The sequence below is a fragment of the Myiozetetes cayanensis genome, unplaced genomic scaffold, assembly GCF_022539395.1.
Source record: "Myiozetetes cayanensis isolate MyiCay16 unplaced genomic scaffold, myiCay2020 scf5-8, whole genome shotgun sequence".
NCBI classification, from domain to species: Eukaryota; Metazoa; Chordata; class Aves; order Passeriformes; family Tyrannidae; genus Myiozetetes; species Myiozetetes cayanensis.
The window spans coordinates 4,786,833-4,810,784 of NW_026087742.1; the positions used below are offsets into that span (position 1 = coordinate 4,786,833).

Genomic DNA, 23,952 nt, shown 5'->3' on the forward strand with positions numbered 1-23,952 from the left:
AGCCAATAGAATCTCCTGGTCCTGGGTAGCTGAGCCATACCTGAAAGTTTCACACCAGAAAGGGTATGTGGGCTCTTCTAGAACTCCACTGTAGAGGTGAAAGATTAGAATGAGTGAAGAATATGTATTGTAGTTAAAATAACACAGAAACCAACCATACATTCAACTTCATGCAAGCACAGCCCACACAGGAATTTCTGCAAAGTAGAGAAAACTACTGAGAAATGCTTGGTTGTCATTTTCACCACCACCCCCCTCTCCATTTCAGTGTCCTCCCCTGCCAAAAATAAGATCAGATCATACCCAAAAGAACTGATTTAGCTCACACAAGTACACAAGGACACAAGCACGTAGGTTACAAGCACTGGGCAATTTGGAACAAGCAGAAGTCCTGCCCAGGCTAAACTGAGAGGGAAAAAATCAATCACCAAGGAAACAATTTTTGTGGTTGTTTTTTGGTTTGTTTTTGTTTTGTTTCTTTTTTTTAAAATTTTTATTTTTAGTTACTTTCTGAATCTCAGAATCCCTCAAGGCACCTACCCTTTTGGAAAATGGAGGCCCAGCAAACCCCTCTCGCTTTTCTCCTTCCCAGCAGTGTGCCATGTTCCACTTGCTGTCCTGGCACTTAGAGATGTCTCTAAAAGACAGCTTTATTTTACTAGGAAAAAAGGAAAATTTATATTTTTGGAGGAAAAAAATAATCTCTCCTGCCTCTAATGCTAGTCTGAAACAGGAGGATGTTGTGGTAAGCATTAGTTTTTTTCTTTCAGATTTTCTCTATTTTTTTCCTGATGCTCACACCAGAATTCTTCTACTTAGAGTACAAATTAAGAAAGTAATAAGAATTGATTTTTTTTTTATATCAATGAAAAAGAGATGCCAGTAGCCTGTTGTACATCCATTTTACTGTCCTGAGACAGTTTTCTGGGAGTCAGGCTCTTTGCCTGTGCTAGCCAGATAATTTGATACAGGTGCCCTCTTGAGGAGGAGAAACAATTACTAAGGGATTTTGCTAGCTTTTAGGAATTTGTTGACAGTTGTTCAATTCACTGTACACTGCAGCAGTAACTAACTGTGTGATTGTGCCCAAGTCCTAACCTTCAGTTGTGTTAGCTGCTGCCTTCTGAGCCTCAAGTAGCTTGTTGCTGCAACTCTTGAGTTTACTCACAGTGTGTGGGTGTTCTGGTTTGTGACATCTATTGTCTTGTTGTTTATTTATTTTTTTTTTCCTTTTTTGGTTTTCTTTTAAGGACCTCTGTGCTTTCCTGTGCGTGTCTTGTTTAACTGCAGTGGGTTACTCTGCCATTTACAAGATCATCACCTCAGGGGAAGGTCTGTGCCTGTTTCACTGCTCTGTAAGTGCTAGGGCAGGTTTGCAGCACCAGGATAAGCGATAGTGGCTCTCCTCAGCTCTGTGACAAGAACTCACAGGTAATGGCTTCTGGTTTTTTCCTTCTCTTTCCATTTTTAGTGCAGAAGATGACTCTGATCCCAAGCTTCCTCGCTAGGGTGGGAGGCGGCAGTCCCGTCCTGGCGTTCCGAATGGCAGCTCTGGCAATGCTGGTGTCAGGTAAGGAGGAGCCCTGGCAAGGAAAAGCACACTGCTGGCATTTTTTTAGTCCAGTTTAGGAGTTACTTGGTGTGGCCAAGAGATGCTGCCTGGATTATGGGAAATAAAGAACATCTACTGCAATAAGCTTTCACTGAGCTGCGCTCTGCATGATGAGTTTCAGTCTTTTGTTTTCTCTGTGGTAATTTTTGACTAGGGAGCTGGGAGGTGAAACCTGACCCCCAAAAAGCAGTATTTTGAGCCAATCAGTGTTTTTAGATTTTCTTTCTGTGGAACAGTTCAATACCTGATGAAAGCACAAACCTTCAAGTTGAAGAGGTAAAAACAGCAGCCCACCCAAATATCACCTCTCCCCTGATGCTTTCACTTCCTTTTTTGAAGACAGGATGCTCTTCTCGTCTTCCATTTCTATGAAATTAGTGAAGATTATAGAGAATGTTCTGTTTCATAATGCCTTTTCTGCAAGATCCATGATAAGAAACAGATTTTTTCTTCCTTTCTTGCAAGGGAATTATTATTGTTTTCATTGTGGTGCTTGTTATCCTGGCTGCTCTGAGCACACCTGAAGCATAAGAGAGCTCTTGTTTTCATCGTGCAGAAACAAGTGGACAAATATGGGGCGGAGGAGGAGTTGGCCTGGCACAAAGGTCAGTTCAGCTAATGTCTGCTCTCTCTCACCACAGAACACAGCACACTGGAAATCATTTATGCACCTACCACAGAATACCTGGAAGAAGGCAAGAGCCTGAATTTGAACTGCCTCATCAGGCACCAACAGAATGAATCGTCACAGCTCGAGGCTCACTGGTATAAAAGGGCAAATAAGCAAAACGAGACTGGGTTTGGGGAGGAGATGGAAAGCTTGCACCTCTCCCAAAACTCAGACCCCACGGCGAAAGTCATGTCCTCACTGCTGCTGCAAATTCAGAAAGTCAACCAGTCAGACAGTGGCCGCTACCAGTGCAGGGCCAAGATAAAGAACACTGTCCTGAATGCTGTGGGACACTTCATCAGGGTGAATGTAACAGGTAAGCTCTGTGTGTCCAGGAGCTTGTCTGCAGAGGGAGTCGGGAGGTGACATGCTTGTGTCTCCAGCGAAATTTCTGCGTGATAAAAACTGTGTTCATGAAGATGTATCCTCTCCTCCCAGGGCGTGAAACTAGAATTGATCGCTGCCACACTGTGACATGTGGAATAAGCTTCAGGCTCCTCTGTCTCTTCATCTGTGCATGCTAAATGCAAGGCTGACACGTGAAAAATGCTGGGGATTTGTATTAGATTGGCTGTGGCTCTCTCTGAGTTAATGGAAATAGTTTCCCATGAGATTCCCACTCTGAGCACCGTTACCAGAGCTGAAAGGAATTGGGTGGAAAAAGCAGGGCGGGAAAATGTACGTTAGTCTCGGGTTAGGTGCAGATCTGCCACTGTTCACCTGGCATCTGTTCTGGGTTTATAGCCACAGCTGCATTCACAGGCAGCAAAGATATTTTCTCTAAAATGGAGATCTACACATTTCCTTAAATGGAGACTTTTGTGTACGTAAACAGCCTGGCCTTATTGCCTCCTGAATTCACTGTAGCGTACGTAGACCTCAGGGAGGATTGGTGCTTAGGGGACCTAAAATACAGCAGCCACTACTGTGAATTACTCTGTTCTCACTGAGGTGAATTTCATTCTCTTGCTTCACTGCTTAGAATAGAAAAAATACTGTGCAGAAAGACTGGGAAGGCTGAAACAAACAGTGACAGCGCCTCTGTGAAATCATTTTTATGTGGGTCTTAACTGGTCCTATGGCATGGTGTCCTCCACTTGTGCCAAGTAACTTCAGCTCCAAGCCTCCAGAAGATGGAAATATCTATTTTGCCTCATTAGCCAAGGTGGTGAGCTTTGTAGGTTGGTTCTGATCTGGGGTAGTTTGGGAAACCAATTCATATTCCTTCCAAGCTGTTCCCCAGCTTTGTTAAAATGTAGGGATTACAATTGTCCTGCATCTTCTTTTTCTACGAAATATTTCGACTAAAAAATAAAATAAAAATTACGCCTTCGGTCCCCGTTTTGGCAGCAATTTTTATGTCAGGAAAGATGCAGCTCTGCAGACTTTTCTTTGCATGTTGGTCATCATTATATCAGATGTGAACATTGTCAATTCCACAGAGAGGACAGAGGTTGACCTGGAAGAGAACAAAGCTCTGAGGGTGGATTCTGGGCTGGAGGAGATGTGGACTGTGGTTATGATATCCTGGATAATTGTGTGTGTCAAAGGTAAGAGTGTTTATATTTTTTTTTTCTTAAAATAGATTTTATGATTGATTTTATACAATTACAAGTCACTTGGGTGAATTTCTGGCATGGTCCTTATATTTAATGACACCCCTTTCCCCTTGTAATAACCCCATAGAGGTTAACAGGGTAAAACTCCCCAGGCAGGAAGGTGAAGTGATCCCAACTAACTTGCACTAGCGTTAGGTTTGAGGGATTCTGCAGAAGGTGCAGCTGAGCTGGATTCCAGCCAACACCCACAGAAGTCAGCTGGCTCAGTGTCCTGTTCTTAGTCGTGCCAAAACAGAGAGCACTGAATGAGGCCAGGAGCATTGTTTTATGGACTTCAGGTGCCTCCTGTATGGCCTTAGGGGAACGTGGAGTTGTGTACTAATTTGACATCAGGTACCTTGCAAATTAAATACCAAGCCTCTGAGCAGGAAGTTGATTTAGATGTGTGAAAATCTTCCTCCTTGGCCAGATGATGCCTCAATAGAAAATCTGAGATGTGATCTTCCACTGGTAACTTTTTGAATAAGCTTGTGCTTGATTAATTGGATTGGTCAATTAATATAATTTAGTTTTGCTCCTGAACACCAGTAAATTATTTTCCTTCTTTATGTGTATGTCTTTTTTTTCCCCACCCAAGGACTCATAATGTGAAGACCCTGTGAAGTCTGAGCTGCTTTGCTTAAACAACCTACTGTTCCTGAGATGCTGTAAGAGTAACTTCATTTTATTGCACATGATTTGTCTGGGATTCATGTGGTGTTTCATGGACACTTCAGAGTTCTGGGGGACTTATTTCTGGACTTCCTCATACTGGTTCATTGGGATTATTCCTTTTACCTATTAAACCCATCTACCTCCTAGAGAGAGAAGATAATTTCTTCATGATTTTTCTAGTCATAAAATTGAAATTTTCTGACATCAATGCCAGTTCCTCCAGGTTTTGCCTTCGTTGAGGCAAGAGATTTCTCATCACTGTGCTCTTTGAAATGAAGATTTGGTTTCTTTCCAGCTGTACTTTCCAGGACCTGCCTCCCATGCAGGGAGGTTTTCCTTTCTTCTACAGCTCTCTATGGAAAGAAGGATTTCCTGTGTTCCTCTCTCCTCTGAAACATCTCCTCGCATCTTTCTGGTCCATCCTCTGTGCTCTTCAGTTTGCTCTGAGAAAGATGCAAATATTCTCATTTGTATGAGCTTAAGGAGGGGGAGCAGGAACGAAGTCAGTGTCAAACTCACTGTTCTGAAAACAGAAACCAAAATCAGTTGTGATGTTTTACCCTAACTCTGGGATGTTTTGAAAGGTTATTTTGTCTACAACCTTTTAACAGTGCTGTGTCCCTCTCCTCTTTTCCAAGTATTTATATAAAATTTGCCTTTTGTCAAAGGGCTTCTCTCTCAGGGCTTAAAATTTGGTACCAAATGACAAAGGGGAGATTGTGACATCTGTATCTGTTTCGGTGGTGATTAAAGCTTGTCTGATGAGCACTTCTGATGTCTGCCATGTTTTTCATACTTGGACATATTTGTAACATTTTTGAATGTCAAAGCAGACACATATCTTTTAAACAAATAAATCAAGTGAAGGTTTCTCTCCTTGCCACTTTGCGAGGTGTCTGCTCAGTTCTGCAGAGCTGCGATGGCTGCTGCTGCTGCTGCATGAGCTTTTCCATCAAAGCCAGCCTGATTTTGGATTCTTGTTGGAATAATTGTGTGTGTCACATCTGACAGAAGCAGCTGCTTAAAAGGGCATCTGTAACAAGCCGTTAGGATTTCTTGCTAGCTGGGGGAAGGGGGACCTGGAGGGGCTCAGGAAGAGCATTCTCTGATCCAATGTTTTGGGCTCCAATGAGCCAATTCAGACTGCAGATATTTTTAGCACTATTCTTCAGCAGGCAGCATGCTGCACAATTGCACACCAACACGATGCTTTTGCTGTAGGTTGGTGTAGCTATGTTTCCACCTCCTGGCAACTGTAAGGAATAGCTGAGGAGAGACCAAGGAGAGAGAGAATTTCTGGTTTTGCAAGGCACTAGAATATGAAGCAGGAATTTTAAAGAGGCACTTCTCTTGAGCTCAAAGACATTTTTAACTCTTCAGAGTTCTTTATTCTATGCTGTGGATAAGCACAGAAGCTGTCTCCAAATAGCTTGCTTTGCAACTACACGTGAAAATGAGGGCTTAGGCTGAGAGGTTGTAAATACAAGGTGCTTGCAGCAGGTCTGTAAGTAATAAAACACCAGAGAGACATTTTAAATTGAGAGAGGGAGAATCAGTGTGTATATCCATGGTAACTGGGGACATGAACACAGCTAATGAAATTCCAGCTCAAAATACCCTTATATTCTATCCATTAAGGACAGCTGTTGTCACAGAGGTACATGCACTTACAGAGGACACACGGTCAAGACTAGGCATTCTCTGAGGTAAGTGCCCTTCAGTAATAAGAAAATGCTAATTTTCTGTCAGGAATGAGTGTTTTAGGTTGCTGAAAAAAATCACCAGCAAAGGAATCAGCCAAAGCAGATTTAATATTAAAGTGAAAACGTGACAAAATTCATTGGCAAAGCTCATTTTACTACTTACTAGATGGTTAAAGCCACAAAGAGAAAAATTGTAGTGAAATGCAAAATCAATCAATCTAAAACTAAAATCAACAACAAATTATCTACATCGAGGTAGGGGATGGAAAAATCTGATTTTCCCAAATAAAAATCTCTTTCACAAGTCAGGATGTACTCTCCCTGTCTTCGACAACAGTGCAGCCAGAGCTGGGTTTTCTCTCAGGACCTACTCAGTAACCTATAGTGCTCATTTCCTCCTCTTTGCCAGGCCAGTGCCATCTGCCTATTTCACAGGAAAAAACAAAAGTTCTTTTGGTAATCATCTCAGAACTGCATTGTGTGAACAGGAAAAAGGCATTTGAGGAGATTATGAAATACGTATTTCTAGAACCTATAAAGAAATGCAGACTGCTCGTCCAAAGCTTCCAGATCAAAATGCCTTTTTCAGTGAAAATGGATTTTCAAGCTGACTGTCCAGCTGTGCATTCAGCCAGGATCCCTTACGGGCAGAACAAGATCCCTGTGCCCTTGTTGACTGCATCAAAGTTTAGAGAAGTTTTGTAGTATGTGTACGTAGCCCTGGTTGAGTAGAGGTGGTGGACTTTGAATGAGCTTGTCCTCTCCGTTGCTCAGTTGCAGGTACTCATTGTCCACAGCTTGTTTTCTATTACGTGAGGAAAAATTTACCCTTTTGCCTTGCTTGGGAGAAGGGCCTTGTTGGAAGCCTGTGTAGTTCTAAGGTGCCTCTGGTGCATGCCTGTGAAAGCATTTTTAAAATCCTTTAGCCAGAGTCTCTTTGTGATCACAGAAGTCATAAACTAGCTCTGGCAATAAAGCACGTGGGAAATGATATGTCATCGATGACGCAGCCCCGCCAGCTGAGCATCCCTGCATACCTTTGTCACTTAAATGCAGCAGCTCTTAAAGGGTGTGTGTGGTGTTGTACCTAGATATTGATTTTTTTAAAACACACATACAGGTAGCAACATGCACACATAGATGTGGCCACAGCACAGACCCTTTCAGCAAATTAAGACATTTTATGTGTATTTTAGGTGGATCCTCAGCTGTGCATGGACATAGCTGTATGTACATAGCCTGTACAGGCCTGAGGCCGGGGGTTGGGAAGAAGACTGTGGTCTGTGGCATGAATATATGAGGCCAAGTCCTTGTAGAGGGGAGTGAGAGGCTTCCTGTGTCCCCTCCTGACACTTCTGCACACTCTGTGCTAGTTGACCTTTTTTTTTTTTTTTTTTTTTTTTTAAATCTTATTTCCCTTTCTCTCATTTGTTTTGTAGTGCCGTGCCTCAACTTTTCACACAGCACCTTTGGACATTGAATAAGGAGCCTGAAGTCCTGGTGTGCATGTTCTCCCAGCCTGGAGAAGCTCTGGCACCCCATCCTCAGGGGCTTCCCCGCTGGGCTCTATTTTAAGCCACGCTGGGGAGGTGAGATAATGAAGATCTTTTATCAGCAAACCCACAGTGCCATGGCAGTATTAACTTTCGTAGGAGATGACCTGACTTCAAGTTGTGTTTTCCACCTGCAGACCACTGGTCTGTAACAAGTGGGGGCAGTTTGGGCAGCACAAACCTGAACAAGGATGTGTCATAGGACTTCCCCCAGCAACTGCACTCCTCTGCATCATACTCCCTTGCATCGAGAATAAAATCTTCCAGAAGTACTGGTAACCAGGAGAGAAATGAGGTGAGAAGTTTCACTGGAAACCACTGTGGAGAATATTTCTAACCCACTGGCTGACATAGAGCTGTAAATTTTAACTGGCTCATGAGAAAGGGAGCTTGTGACAGCAGAGGAGCCTGTATGGGGAGGAAGGAAACAGGTAAAGCACAGGCATCCCCTTGTGTTTGTTACACTGCACCAAAAGAGTGTAGGTGGTGCTAAATGGCATCCTGACTCTGGTGTCATGACTTCAGTTTGCATTTGAGAGGTGGGATGTGTCATTTTTTCCTTTCTGTTTCAGGTATGCTTTGTTACACAACCAATTTGTCCCACTAGCCAAAAAAAAAAAAAAAAAAAATCACAGAAATGGAAGCCACCGAAAGAAAACTATTGATACCTTGTCCTTTTCCATATGGTAACAGTATGTATTTCATATTTGGAAGTGTTGATCTAGGTGTGCTATAAACACAAGAGACAAGATTTTCCCTTCCTTAAAAAAAAATTGAAAAAAATCATCTCCTGTGTGATGACTCTGGAGCAGTAGGCCTACAAGGGGTAGGAATTAAAGTAGTTAAGGTCACAAACATCTACGTGGTAGATAGATTTGGTTGCTGGAGTATTGGGGTAGGGTGAGAAGCCCCTGAGGTGAATGTGTCACGAGTGGTAAGGGGGTTCTCTAGGCCAGAAGCAGAAGTTGCTGAGCATGGCTGTGCTGGCCCAGTGACTGTGTGATTAGGGGAAAATCAGCTACAGTTAAAAAAGGAGTACTTTATCTTCATCTTTGAAATCTATAATCTCTGGAAAAAAATCTCTGAAATCTATCTCTGCAATATAATTGTCTCTGGATATTTTAACCTGGAAGTGTCAGGTTTTAAAGGTTTCATTATTCTCAGGCTTTCCCCCATCTGTTGGCTGACACTGGTGAGTGCCACACGTAGTTTATACCTGGGAAAGTCCAGCTGTTTAGGTACAAGAACTAGTTTTTTTTTCCTCATATAATGGAAAAGATAAAGCAAATGTCTTCTCTCTTTCTGAAAGGAGGAGAACAGGCTACCAGGGGGTGGTGTTCTCATTCATCCTCTGCTCCTACTCCCCATTTCCAGGACTGGGCTACAGTGCTTTCTGAGGGAGCTGGCTGCAAGACAGCTACAGATGTGAGGTGTACACCTTGGCTTATGGAATAACTTCATGGGACTAAGCTACTTTATAGACGGGCTGGTGTTAAAAAGGTAAATATCTCCGAGAGGAGATGCCCATCCGCTTTCTTGAATTACAGCTATGAAAGATAAGGGGAAAAAAAGCAGGACAAAATGCTCATCTTCTGTACAGCAAATACTTTTTCCCCTGGGAAAAAACTCACATTTTGTAATGTTAATATTGGTATTATTCTAAATATATTGATGAATGCAGTAGACAGACACCACAAACCTCTGCCTTGTTGTGGAGGAAATTTCAAACCTATTTTCCTTCAGGTATATGATACCAAAACACTGTAATTTTACAGTTGTTTTGTAGAACTTGTTCATAATTGAAGCTGACACAAATGTGTGCAACTGCCTCCTCTTCCTGCCATCCCTCCCAGCCTTTCCTTGCCCAAAGACACAGGTCTTACAGAGAACAGACTTCTGAGGCTGGGTCTTTTCTACCCTTTAAAATGTGCTTCCACTGCAAAACAGAACCATATTTTGCTAATTATTTGGAATGGCTATGTGACATATATGACCTGTACGTGACATACATGCGTTAGAAAGTTGTGGTGATGACCAATGCACTGATTGATAGCTGATCTTTTCCTCTTTTGTACTGTGTTAACGTGTATTTTAATCGTGTTGGACTTAGCTTTTATTTGTATTTTGTTTTAAGTTGTTGCCTTGCATAGCTCAAGGCTTGTAGCTCATGTTTGATGTGTAAGAACAGGCAGCTGAGCTCGTGATTTGTTCTTCATGTCAGAAAGTTTGTTTCTCTCAATTTAACTGTGCCACATCCTCTTCAGGGGAGCGTACAACTCAGTTCTTTTGGAAGGCGTGGAGGCTATGTCTGTCCGTGAGACAAATCAGCTGCATGTCAAGATCTCAGAAGCAACAACGAGAAGAAATCAATGAACCATACAGCTGAAAACAGGGACTACCTGGGAGGGATGGTCCTAAACTGAGGTAGTTCTCACTTCTTTGAGGTCATGTCCAGGTCCTAGTGAGGACAGAGAGGGAGGGGAGCTGCAGATACATCTCTGCAATTCCCTGCCGTACAGGAGCTGCCTTGTAAGCAGTCACTGGGACCAGCATCCACGTGGGACCAGCATCCACACTGGACCAGCATCCATGTGAGACCGGCTGCGTGTGCCAGTGTCTCTCTACTCATCCCCAGAGCAGTGAGGCTCAGCAGCCCGGAGCACACTGGCACTGCTGTCCATCTCCCTCGCTCCCGGGGCTGGAGGGCTCCCCTCCAGGCTGATAACTGGGCAACTCTCCTCCAGCCCCAGCACTCATTGGGATGAATCCGAGCGTGAGCGGTGCCGTTCCCCAGCTGGAAGGCTGAGGCCAATGGAAGAGTGATGCACATATTGCGTGGTCTTGTGCCAACCGCCGCCACCGAGGCTGAGTAAAACTTTTAATTTATTTTAATGCAGTTGTTGAGGCATTTTAATTCCGTCAAAGGGAACAACACAAGGCAAGCTTCAAATATTCGTTCGCTGCTTTTAAATGAATTTGATTCAGCTGTGCTTGGTTTTTCTTTTCTGGGTTTTACTCTGAGACTTCCTTCTCGCTCTCAGGCACAAGTATTCAAGGACTGTGAACCTTAAAAACTGCAGACTAAATTCTGCATTTCACACATGAATATTTGAACGGAGTAATGTACTCTGTTCTTTCTTTAAGGTCCCATTTTTAATCATTAAAGCCTGTTCTTTTGAGCAAATAAACCTCATATATATGAGACTTGTATGCATTTAAAAAAAAGATAGTTCTCTGGGACAAGTTCCAATATGACAATATACTGTTATGAATATTTATAGATCTATCAAAATTGGTGAATACTGAATTTCCTGATAAACATTGTGGAGGCTTTGGGTTTTTTGTTACTTTTCTTTTGAAAGAGACTGAGAAATTATTTGCAAATTGGGTCAAACTCAGTACATAATTCTGGGCAGAGCATATACTTTTTTATTTTTTTTGGTTAAAAAAATTCAACTTTCAAAGTTTCAAACTTCTTTGATTGAAAGCAACTTTTGCAGGAATAATGTATCCAAAATGCAAAAAAAAAATTAAAGAAAAAAATCCCCAAACTTCTGACAGCATTGAATAAAATGAAACAAAATACAATATTTCCTTATTGGAAAAGATTTTATGTGAATGAAAATTAAATTTGAGATTTTTTGAATGTGAGAGTTACACTGTCTATTGTACATTAGTAGCAGAATATGGATCAATGTGGCTGTATTGGTGTTTTTTTCCAGGTTGTAACGTAAGCTTTTCATCCAGTTGTATCACTCTGCCATTAGAATTGTGAACAAAACAATTCTTTGAGGAAAACAATTCTATTGAGAGTGGTGAGTCGCTGGAACAGGTTTCCCAGAGAAGTTGTGGATGCCCCATCCCTGGAAGTGTTGAAGGCCAGGTTGGTTGGAGCTCTTACTAACCTGGTCCAGTGGAAGGTGTCCCCGCCCACAGCGGGGGATTGGAACTAAATGATCTTTAAGGTCCCTTCCAACCCACACCATTCTGTGATTCTATGATTCTGTGTCTAAATGTACATACATACTGCACTGTGTTTAAGGAAATACTACCTTCCCTTGCATTTAGCTCACGGCTGTGGCAGCCTTTGTTCTTCCTGTGCCACAAGTGTGGCAGTGTTGTGGTTTTTCTTGTGTGCACCAGCCATCCTCATTTGATATGTTTCACATTTAAAATGAAATTGTTAATATAATTGAAGCTGGCTACTTCTATAGCAGTTGACACCAGATGAGGATTTAGGTCTCTGTGCACAGCGAACCTTGGCTGCCTTTCCTTTCTCTCAGCACATGCTGAGAAGCATCCCTGTGTTTGGATACAGGTGTAAACACTGTGTGAGCTAAATAACCCAGAAGGAAAGTCCTGTTGTGACACATGGGACATTTCTGAATCAGCCACTGCACAAAGATATTTGCTTGTCTGGTGCATATTGGGTTTTGACTTGGGGAGGAAAACAACATATCAGTATTTCCCTTGGGATGGAAACACAATTTTCCAATAATCTCTAGCTGTGGGTGACTGATTCAGAAAGTAAAATATTAAAGAGATACAAAAGGCAGCATGAAGGGGAGAATGACAAAAGGTCTACCAAGAAGACAATTAGAGTGAATGCAGAGGCGAGTGATGGAAAATGAGACAGCCTTATGGGCAGGCTGCAGGGAGCCCCAGGACAAAAATGCAGCCACTGATTTCTGACAGTAACATCAGGAAACTGCAGTCAGGCTGTGGGAACAGGCACACACTCCCATGCCTGGGCTTTATCCCCCAACTGGCGGGGAATACATATGTATGTTGTTCAGTACAGAGTAGTGCAACTTTGCTGTGCCAGACTGAGGTCATTTACGTATGATGTCTGACCACAGGAAAATATCAGTGATGTTCTTAGCCAAATCTGCGTTCAAGAAATAGCTGAATGAGTTTACATCAAAACACTCCGCTGAGAACCATATATATTTTGGTTGGAAAGCTTTTGGATAGCATAGAGTTCTGCTTTCTTGTGCGAACCAGAAAAAAAAATGTTGGGATGACAACATTGTCTCAGTCTTACCAAAGAATCAGTGCCCTTTTGCCAAAAAGGAGCTAGAAATTTGAGATACGGTTTGTTGAAAGGTATGTGTAGTTGTAGAACAGCACGAGTTACTGGATGCCTCTTTAGTTCACCGTGTCTATGAAAGCAGGAAACAAACTCACATGGTTTTGATCTCTTGCAATAGGAGGGTTACTCTTTTTATTCTACTGCAGAAGTAGAGTTAACTGTCAAGAAATTAAAAGCATGCAAGGGTCAGGAATAATTTCTTTGGTCAGCAGTTGATGAACTCTAGATCTTGAGTGGTATCAGAGATCTTGGATTTTAAAAAAAATTGTTTGTAAACAGTACTGGGTGACTTGTTTATGTTTTGTTGTTGTCTTTGTTTTGGGTTTTGTTTGGTTTTTTGTTTGTTTGCTTTTAACTCCCTTTTTGCCTTACTTTCTTCAGTAAAAGAAGGATATTTGACAAGGCATTTCATTTAGAACTTCTGTTTTCAAAGAAAAGGGACGTTTTACTACATGTACTCTTTGAAGAGATTTACACAACAATTTGTGGCTACCGTGTCATTCTCTTTGCCTTCACTTTCTGCAGTGCTGAATCCTTTTGCTAAAGATGGCTCAGAAATGGGCAGTCCTGGCTGTGCTCCTTTTCTTGCCAATCAATCTGGTTGAAGGTAAGTCAGAAAGATCCAAGTGGTCTGCATTTCTAACTTGCAAGTACACCAAAACTTCATAGTTCACCAGAGCAAATTTTGCTTATTGTTTAATGTCAATGCAAAGAGTGATGTCACCTCAGCTGGTAAAATAATCGTGTGCCTTGCAGAGTGGCACAGGATGATGCATCTGATAGGAATCCAACACAAACCATCTGAAGACACATCTGCTGTTCAACTGGGACAATAGCAGGAGAGCTATGACTGCTGGTAGAAAAGAGATCTATGTGTGCCCCTTACTAATCTACTGCACCAAGTGATCTTGGGTTTTAACTCTGTCACAGGCATACATTCCACAGCTGTCCCCAGTTTTACTTGCACTTTAAGAAAGGCACCTAATTCAGCAACACAATGAATTTTAAAAAAAAAAAGGTAGTTTCCTTTCCCCCAAGAGTGAATTTTGTCCCCCTCATCAGTTTCTCAAAACCTATGTTAGTGATAGAAATTTGTCACCTAAAATAAGATGGAGGACTTGCAGCTCATTTGCATTCATCACATACCTGTCCACAGCAAAAAGATACCATCTCCACCAGACTTCAGGAAGCCAGACCTGGAAACTGAATACTGTGCCTGCACAGAGCAGTTTGTCCCCAAGGCTGCCAGTACAGTGAGGAAGTAGAAATTTTTAAGTGTGATGAAGCCAAGAGTTTCCTGTGCTTTGATGGTGGTGCAGCATCTTTTTTAAGTCTTTTTTATTTCTTATGTAGCTTCCAACATGGTGAGTGTGAAGGTTGGTCATGAGGCTGTGCTGAGCTGCCCTTACATCTTCAAGGAGCCTTTGCTGATGGTGACATGGAAGAAGAAATGCAGCAGTTGCTGTGTGTTGGCCTACAGAAGTGATCACAGTGAGACAGGGAAGATAAACTGCAGTGAGAGGATCATATGGAAATATTCACCTGACAGTGACCCTGCCCTTCGCATTTACCCTGTGAACCTCGGTGATGAGGGAAATTACAGCTGTGAAATTATCAACAGTGAAGGGAATTTTTATTTTTCCTCTTCTCTGACTGTGATAGGTAAGACTGCATCATTAGAATAAAAATTATTTTAAAAGTCTATTTTCAACACAGACAGGAAAGAAAGAATATTAGGAAATATAATGAATACAATAAAACATCTTTTTTCAGATGGTCAGGTAAACTATCCCTAGGTTTCCATAAATTAGGAAAAAACAACATTGGCGAAGATTTTGTGTGCTGGACATATTAGTTAAGCCTTCTGAATATAACTAAAAATTATGGGAAATAAATTTTGGAGCTCTATAATTGCTACTATTAATTTTAGTCACTTGATTTTGGTTTTTTTTTTGGTTGGTTGGAGGTTTTTTATTATTTTGGTTTGGTTTTGGGTTTGTTTTTATTTTGTTCTTCCCTGCAGAGTCTTACCTTTCTGATACAGGCTTAAGGGGGTGTGTGAGCCTTTCCCTGTTCTGTCAAATGCAGAATATGAGTTGTTGGACTTCAAGCAGAACAGTTTTGCTCAATTCCTCTTTTATTTCCCTGCTATCAAATTTTTGATTCTACATATCCAATCTCCTAAATGTTTCACCTGGAGCTTCAGCAAGCTGCATTTTCTTCAGAATGTGCACTGCTCTACTTTTAAATCTCGATTTAATCCACCCCTCTGTGTTATCTCATCACCTGTTAGTCTGTAATCACCTTTTCGAAAATGGGAGGAAGGAGTATTTTAGATGCAGCCAGGTAGTTTTTGAGGTATTAACCTTGAACTTTTTTCCTCTAAAGATAGCTGGTGCTAATATTTCAAATTATTTTAAAATCTCATGAATTGGTCATGCAAACAAAAAAACACCACTTGCTTTTCAGTTTCAGTTGGTGATTTTATACCAAACTAGAAATAATGGTTGTGGCTTTTTTTTTTTTTTAAATTAACATTTATTTCTTCTGTAGTCCCTCCTAGAGCGACTCTGAGCTATGACGAGGGCAGGGGGGCTGTCTGTCAGGCGTCTGGGGGAAAGCCAGCTGCTGACATCTCCTGGATCCCTGCAAGTAATCCCAGCACTGAGGAAGAAATCCATCACCCCAATGGAACAGTGACCAGGGTGAGCTACACAGGCTGGGGCAACAGCACCCTACCCACTGCCACCTGCCTGGTTACCCACCCAGCCACAAACCAGACTCTGTCCATAGACCTGACAAGTAAGTACCCTTATAAATGCCCTTCATCCTGCTCTTGGGCTTCTCTGTGCTCCTCTGTGCAGCAGTTCCCATGGAAAGAAGGTCAGGGCTCTGTGGTTTGCTTAGTGCAGTTATAAGCCAAAGTCCTAGTGCACGCTGGTAGAGAAATTAATAGTTTTGAGTTAGTTGAACCCAAACGTTTTGTGGCCCTGTATGGAGAAGCTTTCAGTGCGTGTTTCTTTCTATCCCTATTCTGTTTTACAAGAATTCCTCATTCTGTTTCTAGAGGGTAGACCTTGGCTGGCTGCCAGGTGTCCACCAAGCTCTTTGATTTTTCCCCCTTCTCAACAAAACAGGGAAAAAAATGCCATGGGAAGCTCATGGGTCAAGATAAAGACAGGAAGAGATCACTCACCAATTACTGTCATAGGCAAAACAGACTTGAGAGAAATTAATTTAATTTATGGATAATCAGATCAGAGTAGAATAGTGAGAAACAAGAACAAATCTAAAAAAACCCTTCCTCGCAACTCTCCCCTTCTTTTCAACTTCATTTCCAAATTCTTTGTCTCCTCCCCCTGAGTTTTATAGGGGAATGTGGGCTGTGGTCAGTTCTTAACACTTCATCTCTGCTGCTCCTTGCTCCTCAGGCTTTTTCCCTGCTCCAGTGTGGAGCTCCCACAGCAGACAGTCCATGAACTACTCCAACAGGAGTCCTTCCTGTGGGCTGGAGTTCTTCACAAACTGAAGCTGAATTTTGTCCAGCTTCCCACAGTAGTGATAGAACATTGATAGAATGTTCCTTCTGAGGACCAGAGGTAGTAAAGGGTAAAATTCAGCTTCTTCAGCTGGCTGTCTTGGAGCTATTAGAAGTCTCTATTGCAGGAGGATTTGTAAGAACAGCCAAATAAGCGCTCACATCATGAAAACACCTCAGTAGAGGCACAAAGGACAGAAGTCAGCATAGACAAATCATTAATAGCAGCATTTGGCAGGGATGGCTGGCCAGTTCTGTTGCTGCAGGGATAATAATAGTTGAAGAAAAGGAGACCTTGAAGGCAGATGAGTTGAAAATGAAAATGTATTTGTACACACAAATGACTGGGTGTGTGGGGCAGCTTCCTGTTGCTGGTTGGCATCCAGACAGATCATCTGTTTCTCTCTGCTCCTTTGAGCTGTGGAGGCAGAGGATTAGCCTTTTCCTCTGGTTAAGGTGGGTAGTGTAGTGAGTGGATACTGATGCCTAGCTCTGTAACTTGCTTGTGTTTCTCATCCCTCAGATGCTTCCCCCAGCCTTCCCTATCTCCTGATAGGAGGATCTGCCAGTGTTGCTGCTGTCACTGGTGTGACTTTATGCTTGATTTGCAGGTGCAGAGGTAAGTCTTTGATGAATCTGAAGTGTATTACAATTCCATTGCTGACCATGTGCAGGTACAAGGACTTGTGCTTTATCACATGAGAATGGGGTGGGAACTTTAAAACAAATTAGGAGCTGTGTAAGAGCCATAGGTATTACGATATTGATGTGTTACATATATGTCAGAGAGTCATCCAGGATGAAAAGAGTTCATTCTGAGAGTAGGGTGTTTTGAGTTTTTAAAATTATCTTGATCTACATTCACTGGCATAAAATTCTATAAGTAAGAATGGCAGTTCACAAACTAGTCAAATGACTAGACACAAAGAAGTTCTCTTTACATCAGCAAGTGTAAGAATAGGCCAAGTATAGCTAGGTGAGTATCTTTCAGATTATTGCCCCTGCATAGGGCATGTTACATAGTTGATTTATTTCATGAACCAGGGCTGAGCAAATATGGTGAAAGAGGTTTGACAAGAGAGGACAATGAGTGAAGGTGTGCACTAAAAGAGAAAAGAAGGGAAGGTGAGGAAAACAAAGACAGGAGAAGAAAACAGAGGGGCAATTTTCATCAACAGTGGCAGCACTGACCAGTGCTTGCAGCACTTGGATGGGAGCCTGTCCCTGCCACAGGGTGATGTGTGTGTTGTGTGTGTCTTTGGAGCAGGTGAGGGGAGGGAAAAGCATGGTCAGATGGGTTCCTTGGCCCAGTGTGTCTCTGCAGAGCTGACGAAAAGTGCACTTAACAGAGTCACGTCAGTCATGTCTCCCAGTGCTGTCTTCAACTACAGCTAAGTACTGTGCTGCCCCTCACTCACTCCTCTCCACCCTGCCGTGGTGGAGAGGAGAATCAGAAGAGAAAAAGTAAACAAACCTCATAGATTGAGATAAGAACAGTTTAATAATTGAAACAAAATCAAATACAACTGTACTACTAATAATACTAATGATGATACTAATTATAATCATAGCAATATTAATAAAAGTTGTGGTGAAAATGAGAAAGAGAGAAGGAAAAGAAAGTCTGAGAGAAACATGTATGCTGTAGTCTCACCATCCACTGATGGATGCCCAGTCCGTCCCTGAGCAGTGATTGGTGGCTCCTGGCAAACTCTGCCCGGTTTATGTACTGAGCATGACTTTCAGGGGTGTGAAATGTTCCTTTGGCCAGCTCAGGTCATCTGTTCTGGCCATGCTCCCTCCCAGCTTGTTGTGACCTTCCTTGCTGGCAGTGCCTGGGAAGCTGAAAAGTCCTTGACTTAGGGTAAGCACTACTTAGTAACAACTAAAACATCAGTGTGTTATCAACATATTTCTCATATGGCACTGTACCAGCTACTAAAAAGAAAATGAACTCTATTCCAGTAGGAACCAGGACACTCAGAGTGACCAGAAGTTTCTATGAAGGGAAAAATGAAACAATAGTGTATTCAAGAGCAGGACAAAAACCCAAAACCGTAACCTATGAGTATATTCTGGAGAAAGTCTTTCAACAGCTGAGGACAGCTAGAGGAGAACTCCTGATATAACAACCTGTGTACCTTGCACCATCAAACCATTTTAATATCCTGACATCCTGCTTTCAGCTTTCCGGTCACACCAGTTGGCACAGGGGCCAGCAGAACCATCTGCAGTAAGTGGGCTTCTGCTGTGTGCTTTGCTGGTTTTGGTGCATTCTTCACTAAAATGTGTAATTTAATTGCAGTGTGTCTACTCTGACAAAACTCCTATTTATGTCTATGTGCACTTGGAGGGGGGAATGAGGAACACTGCATCTGGGAGGATGGCTGTTGCTTGGATGACCCTGTCTTCTTGTATAATCAGGGTATCTGAGTGATTGTTTAAGCACTAGGTGTAGTGCATTTCCTTCCTATAGATTACATTTACCGTGCTGAATGTCAACTGTCCCAAAACTTAATGTTTTCATATTTCTGCTTCACAGAGTAATCTTAACTCTGATGTTTTGCTTAAGAATGTGTTTGCTCTTGATGGCAGAAACCTGCTTGACTAAAGATCAGATGAAAACAGACATGTTTAACAATGAGGGAAAAGAGTCCACTTTGTTTTGCTGTATTAGAGACAAACACAGTTATGAAACTTTTACTTTTTGAAGTTGCAGTTCCAATACCCAGGAGCTAGGAAACAGCAGGGATAAATTTGCCACCGCAAATTTTACTTCCTCTCTAATTCCAGTATGTCATGATACATATTTGACAGAATATGCTGCCCTTTCCTCTGGGCTTCTGCCTCACTTAATGCACATTGAAAGAGCAATTATTTCATATTTTGTTTTCTGCTCACAGTTTAATGAATGGTCTTGTGCCTTGTTTGTTGCAAACGAGTCAGACTGCTCTGAAGTTGGAATTAATTTCCTGATAAGCTCTTCTGTGGCATTCAGGACAATTTGACTGACGGGAGTGGGAGCTGCAGAAATCAAAGTCAAAGGCTTACAGTAATTTTAGTTGCCTAAATTGGATTGCTTTGTGGTCTGCCTGTTTGTTGGTTGGTTTGGTTTGTTGTTTGGGGTGTTGTGGGTTTTTTTGCCAGAAAAGCTGGCATTGCTCATTATCATCTATTTTGCTGAAGATATCAACATTTCAAAATTTGTTTTCGATCACATTAAGAAATTTTCAAAGCCTGTCCTGTTTAGGCTTTGTGCAGGCTGTTCTTGCATCTCTCTGCCAGCTCAGGTTTCACCCTTTGTTCCCTACCCTTTTGCTTAGAGAGTTCAGAGAAGTAACTTCTTTTGCAAAAATGATGTTACCTACCAGGTTTCTTCTGCTCTTTTTTTTGTTTGTTTGTTTGGACTCTATAGGAATGATGATTCCACAAAATCCTACAGCATAATGTAATGGTACATGTTCTTCTTTCTAGGAATTGCAGACTAGGAACTCCAAGTCCACACCCTCCCATGTCTTAGCAGAGGCTACCTACGAGAATTACATCCCAGGATCTATATATATGAACCAATAAGAGTGCAGGCACAAGCAGTCTGATACCAGCTCAGCTACTAATGAGACTCAGTTACCTGAACTTCTACTGCAACCAATAAACCTCAGACCTGACCCACAAAGGAAAGCCTTTGTCTTTCCTGATGGTGGGGGAGGAAAAGCCACTTTGGCACATTGTTTTTCTCAATATATCAGTACAGGTCTTGAAACAGATGAAACTTTTAAAGACTGACGGGGGAAAACACCTACCTGAATTTTGTTTGAAAATGGACTCCGAGGTATGTACTACCTTCCCTCAAAACAATAACTGGTGTATTTCTGTGCCAGAGAAACAGACTGCTGGTGAAAATATAGCACTTTTAATCCATTTTAGCAACTGGATTGTCTTTGCAATTTTGTGTTGGAAACCAGAAAGTGACACGGGGGACCCCAAAATATTGAAGGTCAAAGAAACACGTCCAGAAGAGTCACAGAAATAAGAGAGTTTATGATTTGGTTTGGGGGGATTTTTTTTTTTTTCCCCTGGGTAGATAGTTGCATGTGGCAAAAAAAACCAAAACAATTTGAAACTCTACTGGATATGGAAATGAGAAATAACAGTGGACAATTTTTGAAGATTCTTTTTAAAGTAAATGTGCAAATATTTAAATACTTACCTACAGGATTTCCGTGGCTATTTGGGTAAATCTTTGTTGACCAGTTTCCGAGAAGCTGAGAGCACACCACGGTTTTACGGAGAACAAGAGTGTTAAGCTGGGTAAAATGCAGGTGGTGTGCATGTTTAAAACAAAGAAAAAAAGCCCCAATCCTAACCACACCATTTATTTCTTCTCATCCTCGTGTCCCCAAGGTGAAAAAAATCACACAGACCAGTTGTTTATTTCAAGTTTCTTTGGTCAGATTTGTCAAACCTTCCAAACACTAATGCTGCAGAAACTGTACTCAGATGAGTGTTTTGAATGGCCTTTGCTTGCTCACTGCCTCAGGAAGTCATCTCTGCTCCATCAGTGTCCTCAGGCTGTCCTGCTGCAGCTTCTCAGAAAATTAGCTTACAGCATTGTAGTCAGACTTCGATTATAACCAGTTTACTGCCAACAAAAAGCTCAAGTTATCAACCCAGAGCTCAGGCAAACCCACATGTTGAATGCATTAAAAGATCTTAGCTGCCTAATTATTGTATCTTCCCTCTGCAATAAAATTGGCCCTCATCCTTTTCAAGCTTGTTGTGTGTGATTAATAAAACTTATTAGGCCAAAGAGAATAATGTGGCTAGTGGGGGTGGTTTTACGAAAGGCTGGGACATGAACAATGCTTCTAGGCAGAGAGTAGTAATTGAACAAGCTCACTTAATTTTCTGCTCACCTTTTGTGTGTGTTACAATAGGAGCACAAGTGGCAGGAAGGTTCAGACACAGAGTTGGCTTCTTTTTCAGCTGTCTGCAATTCACTGCAGCTGCTGACCACAGGAGTATGTATTACAGCCAGGCTGCCAACAGGTGATAGCAATTCTAGTGGGCCTGTCAGCCCTGCTGAAAGTCTTTGGAAGGAGGAAGAGAGGATTAGCTGAGCAGGGGCCCATGTATATACTCGGAAAGGAAGGCCTTGGTGCTTGGGATAAGACAGAGATTTGGGAGTTGAATGATTTTGTACAGAAGCAGAGAGGGGAAAATGGGAGAGACTGGCAAAAGGGACTGACAGAGAGAACAAGACCAAGAGAGCAAGCACGCTGTTGGGTCATTGCAGCTTCATACTTAGAAGTGTGACTGACTACTATTTCCATTCTCGCTGCCTGTCAGTGGGTACCTTCACTGTTGGTGGTGACTGGTGAAGGACAGGTTTTTGTCACACGGTGAGCTCTCATCGTGGGCTTTGGTGGTTTCCTCTCTGCCTGCCAGCACCAGAGCAGTGATGTCCTGCTTCTCGGTCTGATGAGCTGCACACCACAGGACTGAAGGTTGTGCCACACACACTTCAGGAGGATGAGAGAAGGGAAGGAAAGACCCTGCAGTGCCCCAGTGGCTCATCAGGGCTTTAACTCCTTCTCTGTCAGAGAGGCTTGAGCTGGGTTTGCAGCTACATCTGCTTCTGCCAGCTCTCTCTCTCCTTCCCAGGAGCAGGACTGCTGGATCAGGGCAGCAGGGTGGCTGCTGCAGCCCCACCTGCACTGCCTGAGAGCTGCCCACAGGCACTGGTGGCTGCCAGCTCCTGCCCCAGATGGGTTCTCCCACACTGGTTGCTGGGAAAGTGCCTTTTCCCCACCTGGATATAATTTTGCAGCTCATCTGTTGAGTCTATCATTAAAGTATTTTCTGTCATGCTGCCTTTTGTATAGGATAGGAATCTTGGTGTAACCCAAAGAACAGTTCAAATTTTGTGAGTATATCTACTGTGCTTTTTTTCCCCCCTTAATTGCAAGAACACTTTTAGTGACCCCATACTGTTTTTATTTGCACTAAAAAACAAATTTAGCAAGGCAAGTTTTTTAGTCTGCAAACTCCTCCACATTCTTCTGTGGCCTTGTCAAAATGTCCAGAAAAATGCTGACTGTTTGTTGAATAATCATTGTGAGAGTCACTAAAAGGCAATGGGAATTGGACTGAGTTATTTGCACATTGTCACAAAAAAAAAAAAAAAATTAAAAAAAAGGCTGGGAGCATGACACTGCTGTTTCAGATTGACTATTTAGTGAAATGCACAGTTGACTGAATGTCACTTGAGCTTTTTAGCACCAGATGTGATTATAGATGAAAATGCTCCTGTTTATTGTGTGGATTTTCACTCACAATGTTCATAGGGTAGTCTTTGTAATAATGATGATGTCTGCTTTCCAATTAATCTAGCAACAATTTATCTTCTGGAAATAGCAGGTGTTGTGATGCCACTGAACAGTTCTTTATTCCCTTCACTGAATATGGAAAAAAATAGGTGACAAATAGTTATGTGTAGAGCCTCATAAATTGGAATGTAACTTCAGAATATGAACAATATTTGTTTAAAATTCCAAATTTCATCACCAGGGCTGAAATGAAGAAAGTAAATAATTTTACTGCAGACTTTGGAAATGGGGCAAATATCCAGAGGGTATTTACCAGTTCAGTGAAAAGCTCTGTTTCCTAAGTTGGAAATTGCAGCTGTAATTCTTGGTCTAGCCTTCTTGACACCAATTTGTCATAGCTCTTCTTCTTTGATGAGAAAATAATGCTTTCCATGGTTCTTCTCTAATAGCTGTAACACCTGTGATATCTTTGTGACTTGCTCTTTCTGACTTTGTGAAATCTTTGATGTCAGTGATAACTTTCCTCAGCTGCTTGACTTGGTATCCACAATCTGTATGTCCCTGTCATGTGCTGGAGGAAGTGAAGAGCTCATGATTTAACCCAAATTGTCTCCCCAAATCTCTCATGCACTAGTTTTCTCAGTTTATCGATTTTTATCTTCTCCAAGTATCTTATTATCCAGTTCTCTTTCCTTCTCTTTTTGGCATCAAATGTAATAATATTCTTCATTCAGTTGCCTTATTTTATTGGTTTTGGGTGGGGTTTTTCTGTGTGTGTATAACTTCTCCTTAGAAACATATTTACTCCAGGCCTCCTTAATTTTTTTTTTTTCAACACATAATGGAAAATTAATCACTCTTTGCTATAAGCCTTTTCTGTGCTTCACAAATCTAAGCTCACCTACAAAATCCAAATGGAAATTATGCAGCATTTTATTTGTTGTTGGTTGACATCTGTCTTACAGAATCAAGGAATTGTCAAGGTTGAAAAAGACTTCTAAGACTATCAGGTCCAACCATTAACCCACCACTAGTATGTTCACCACTGAACCGTGCCCCCAAGTGCTACATTTACAAGTTTTATGAACATATTCAGGGATGGTGATTCCACCACTTCCCTGGGGAGCCTATTCCAATGCTTGACTGCCCTCTCAGTGAAGAAATTTGTTCTGAGTATCTAATGTA

The 23,952-nt window shown here is 41.9% G+C and overlaps 2 protein-coding genes and 1 long non-coding RNA gene across 4 annotated transcripts; all 3 read left to right on the top strand.

Annotated features, from left to right (window-relative positions):
* Window positions 1-1,304: 1,304 nt before the first annotated feature.
* On the top strand, window positions 1,305-4,546 carry CD160 (CD160 molecule). The gene is made up of 5 exons (XM_050333357.1): window positions 1,305-1,355; window positions 1,472-1,570; window positions 2,254-2,598; window positions 3,725-3,832; window positions 4,479-4,546. Exons 2-5 carry the CDS (start codon window positions 1,480-1,482, stop codon window positions 4,490-4,492), a joined length of 558 nt encoding a protein of 185 aa, XP_050189314.1. The 5' UTR covers window positions 1,305-1,355; window positions 1,472-1,479; the 3' UTR covers window positions 4,493-4,546.
* A 3,165-nt stretch (window positions 4,547-7,711) lies between these two features.
* LOC126649609 (uncharacterized) lies at window positions 7,712-10,115 on the top strand. Its single transcript, XR_007631086.1, has 3 exons — window positions 7,712-8,106; window positions 9,186-9,311; window positions 10,076-10,115. It is a non-coding gene; the product is annotated as an uncharacterized LOC126649609 (long non-coding RNA).
* A 1,504-nt stretch (window positions 10,116-11,619) lies between these two features.
* LOC126649607 (cell surface glycoprotein CD200 receptor 1-A-like) lies at window positions 11,620-21,310 on the top strand. Of its 2 annotated transcripts, XM_050333917.1 has the most exons (7): window positions 11,620-11,694; window positions 13,429-13,510; window positions 14,257-14,565; window positions 15,457-15,705; window positions 16,965-17,060; window positions 18,628-18,674; window positions 19,916-21,310. In XM_050333917.1, exons 2-7 carry the CDS (start codon window positions 13,450-13,452, stop codon window positions 20,012-20,014), a joined length of 861 nt encoding a protein of 286 aa, XP_050189874.1. In that variant the 5' UTR covers window positions 11,620-11,694; window positions 13,429-13,449; the 3' UTR covers window positions 20,015-21,310. The 2 variants fall into 2 exon arrangements, with proteins under 2 accessions (XP_050189874.1, XP_050189875.1); XM_050333918.1 differs by lacking the exon at window positions 18,628-18,674 and having other exon boundaries at window positions 19,916-20,019.
* The last annotated feature ends 2,642 nt before the right edge of the window (window positions 21,311-23,952 follow it).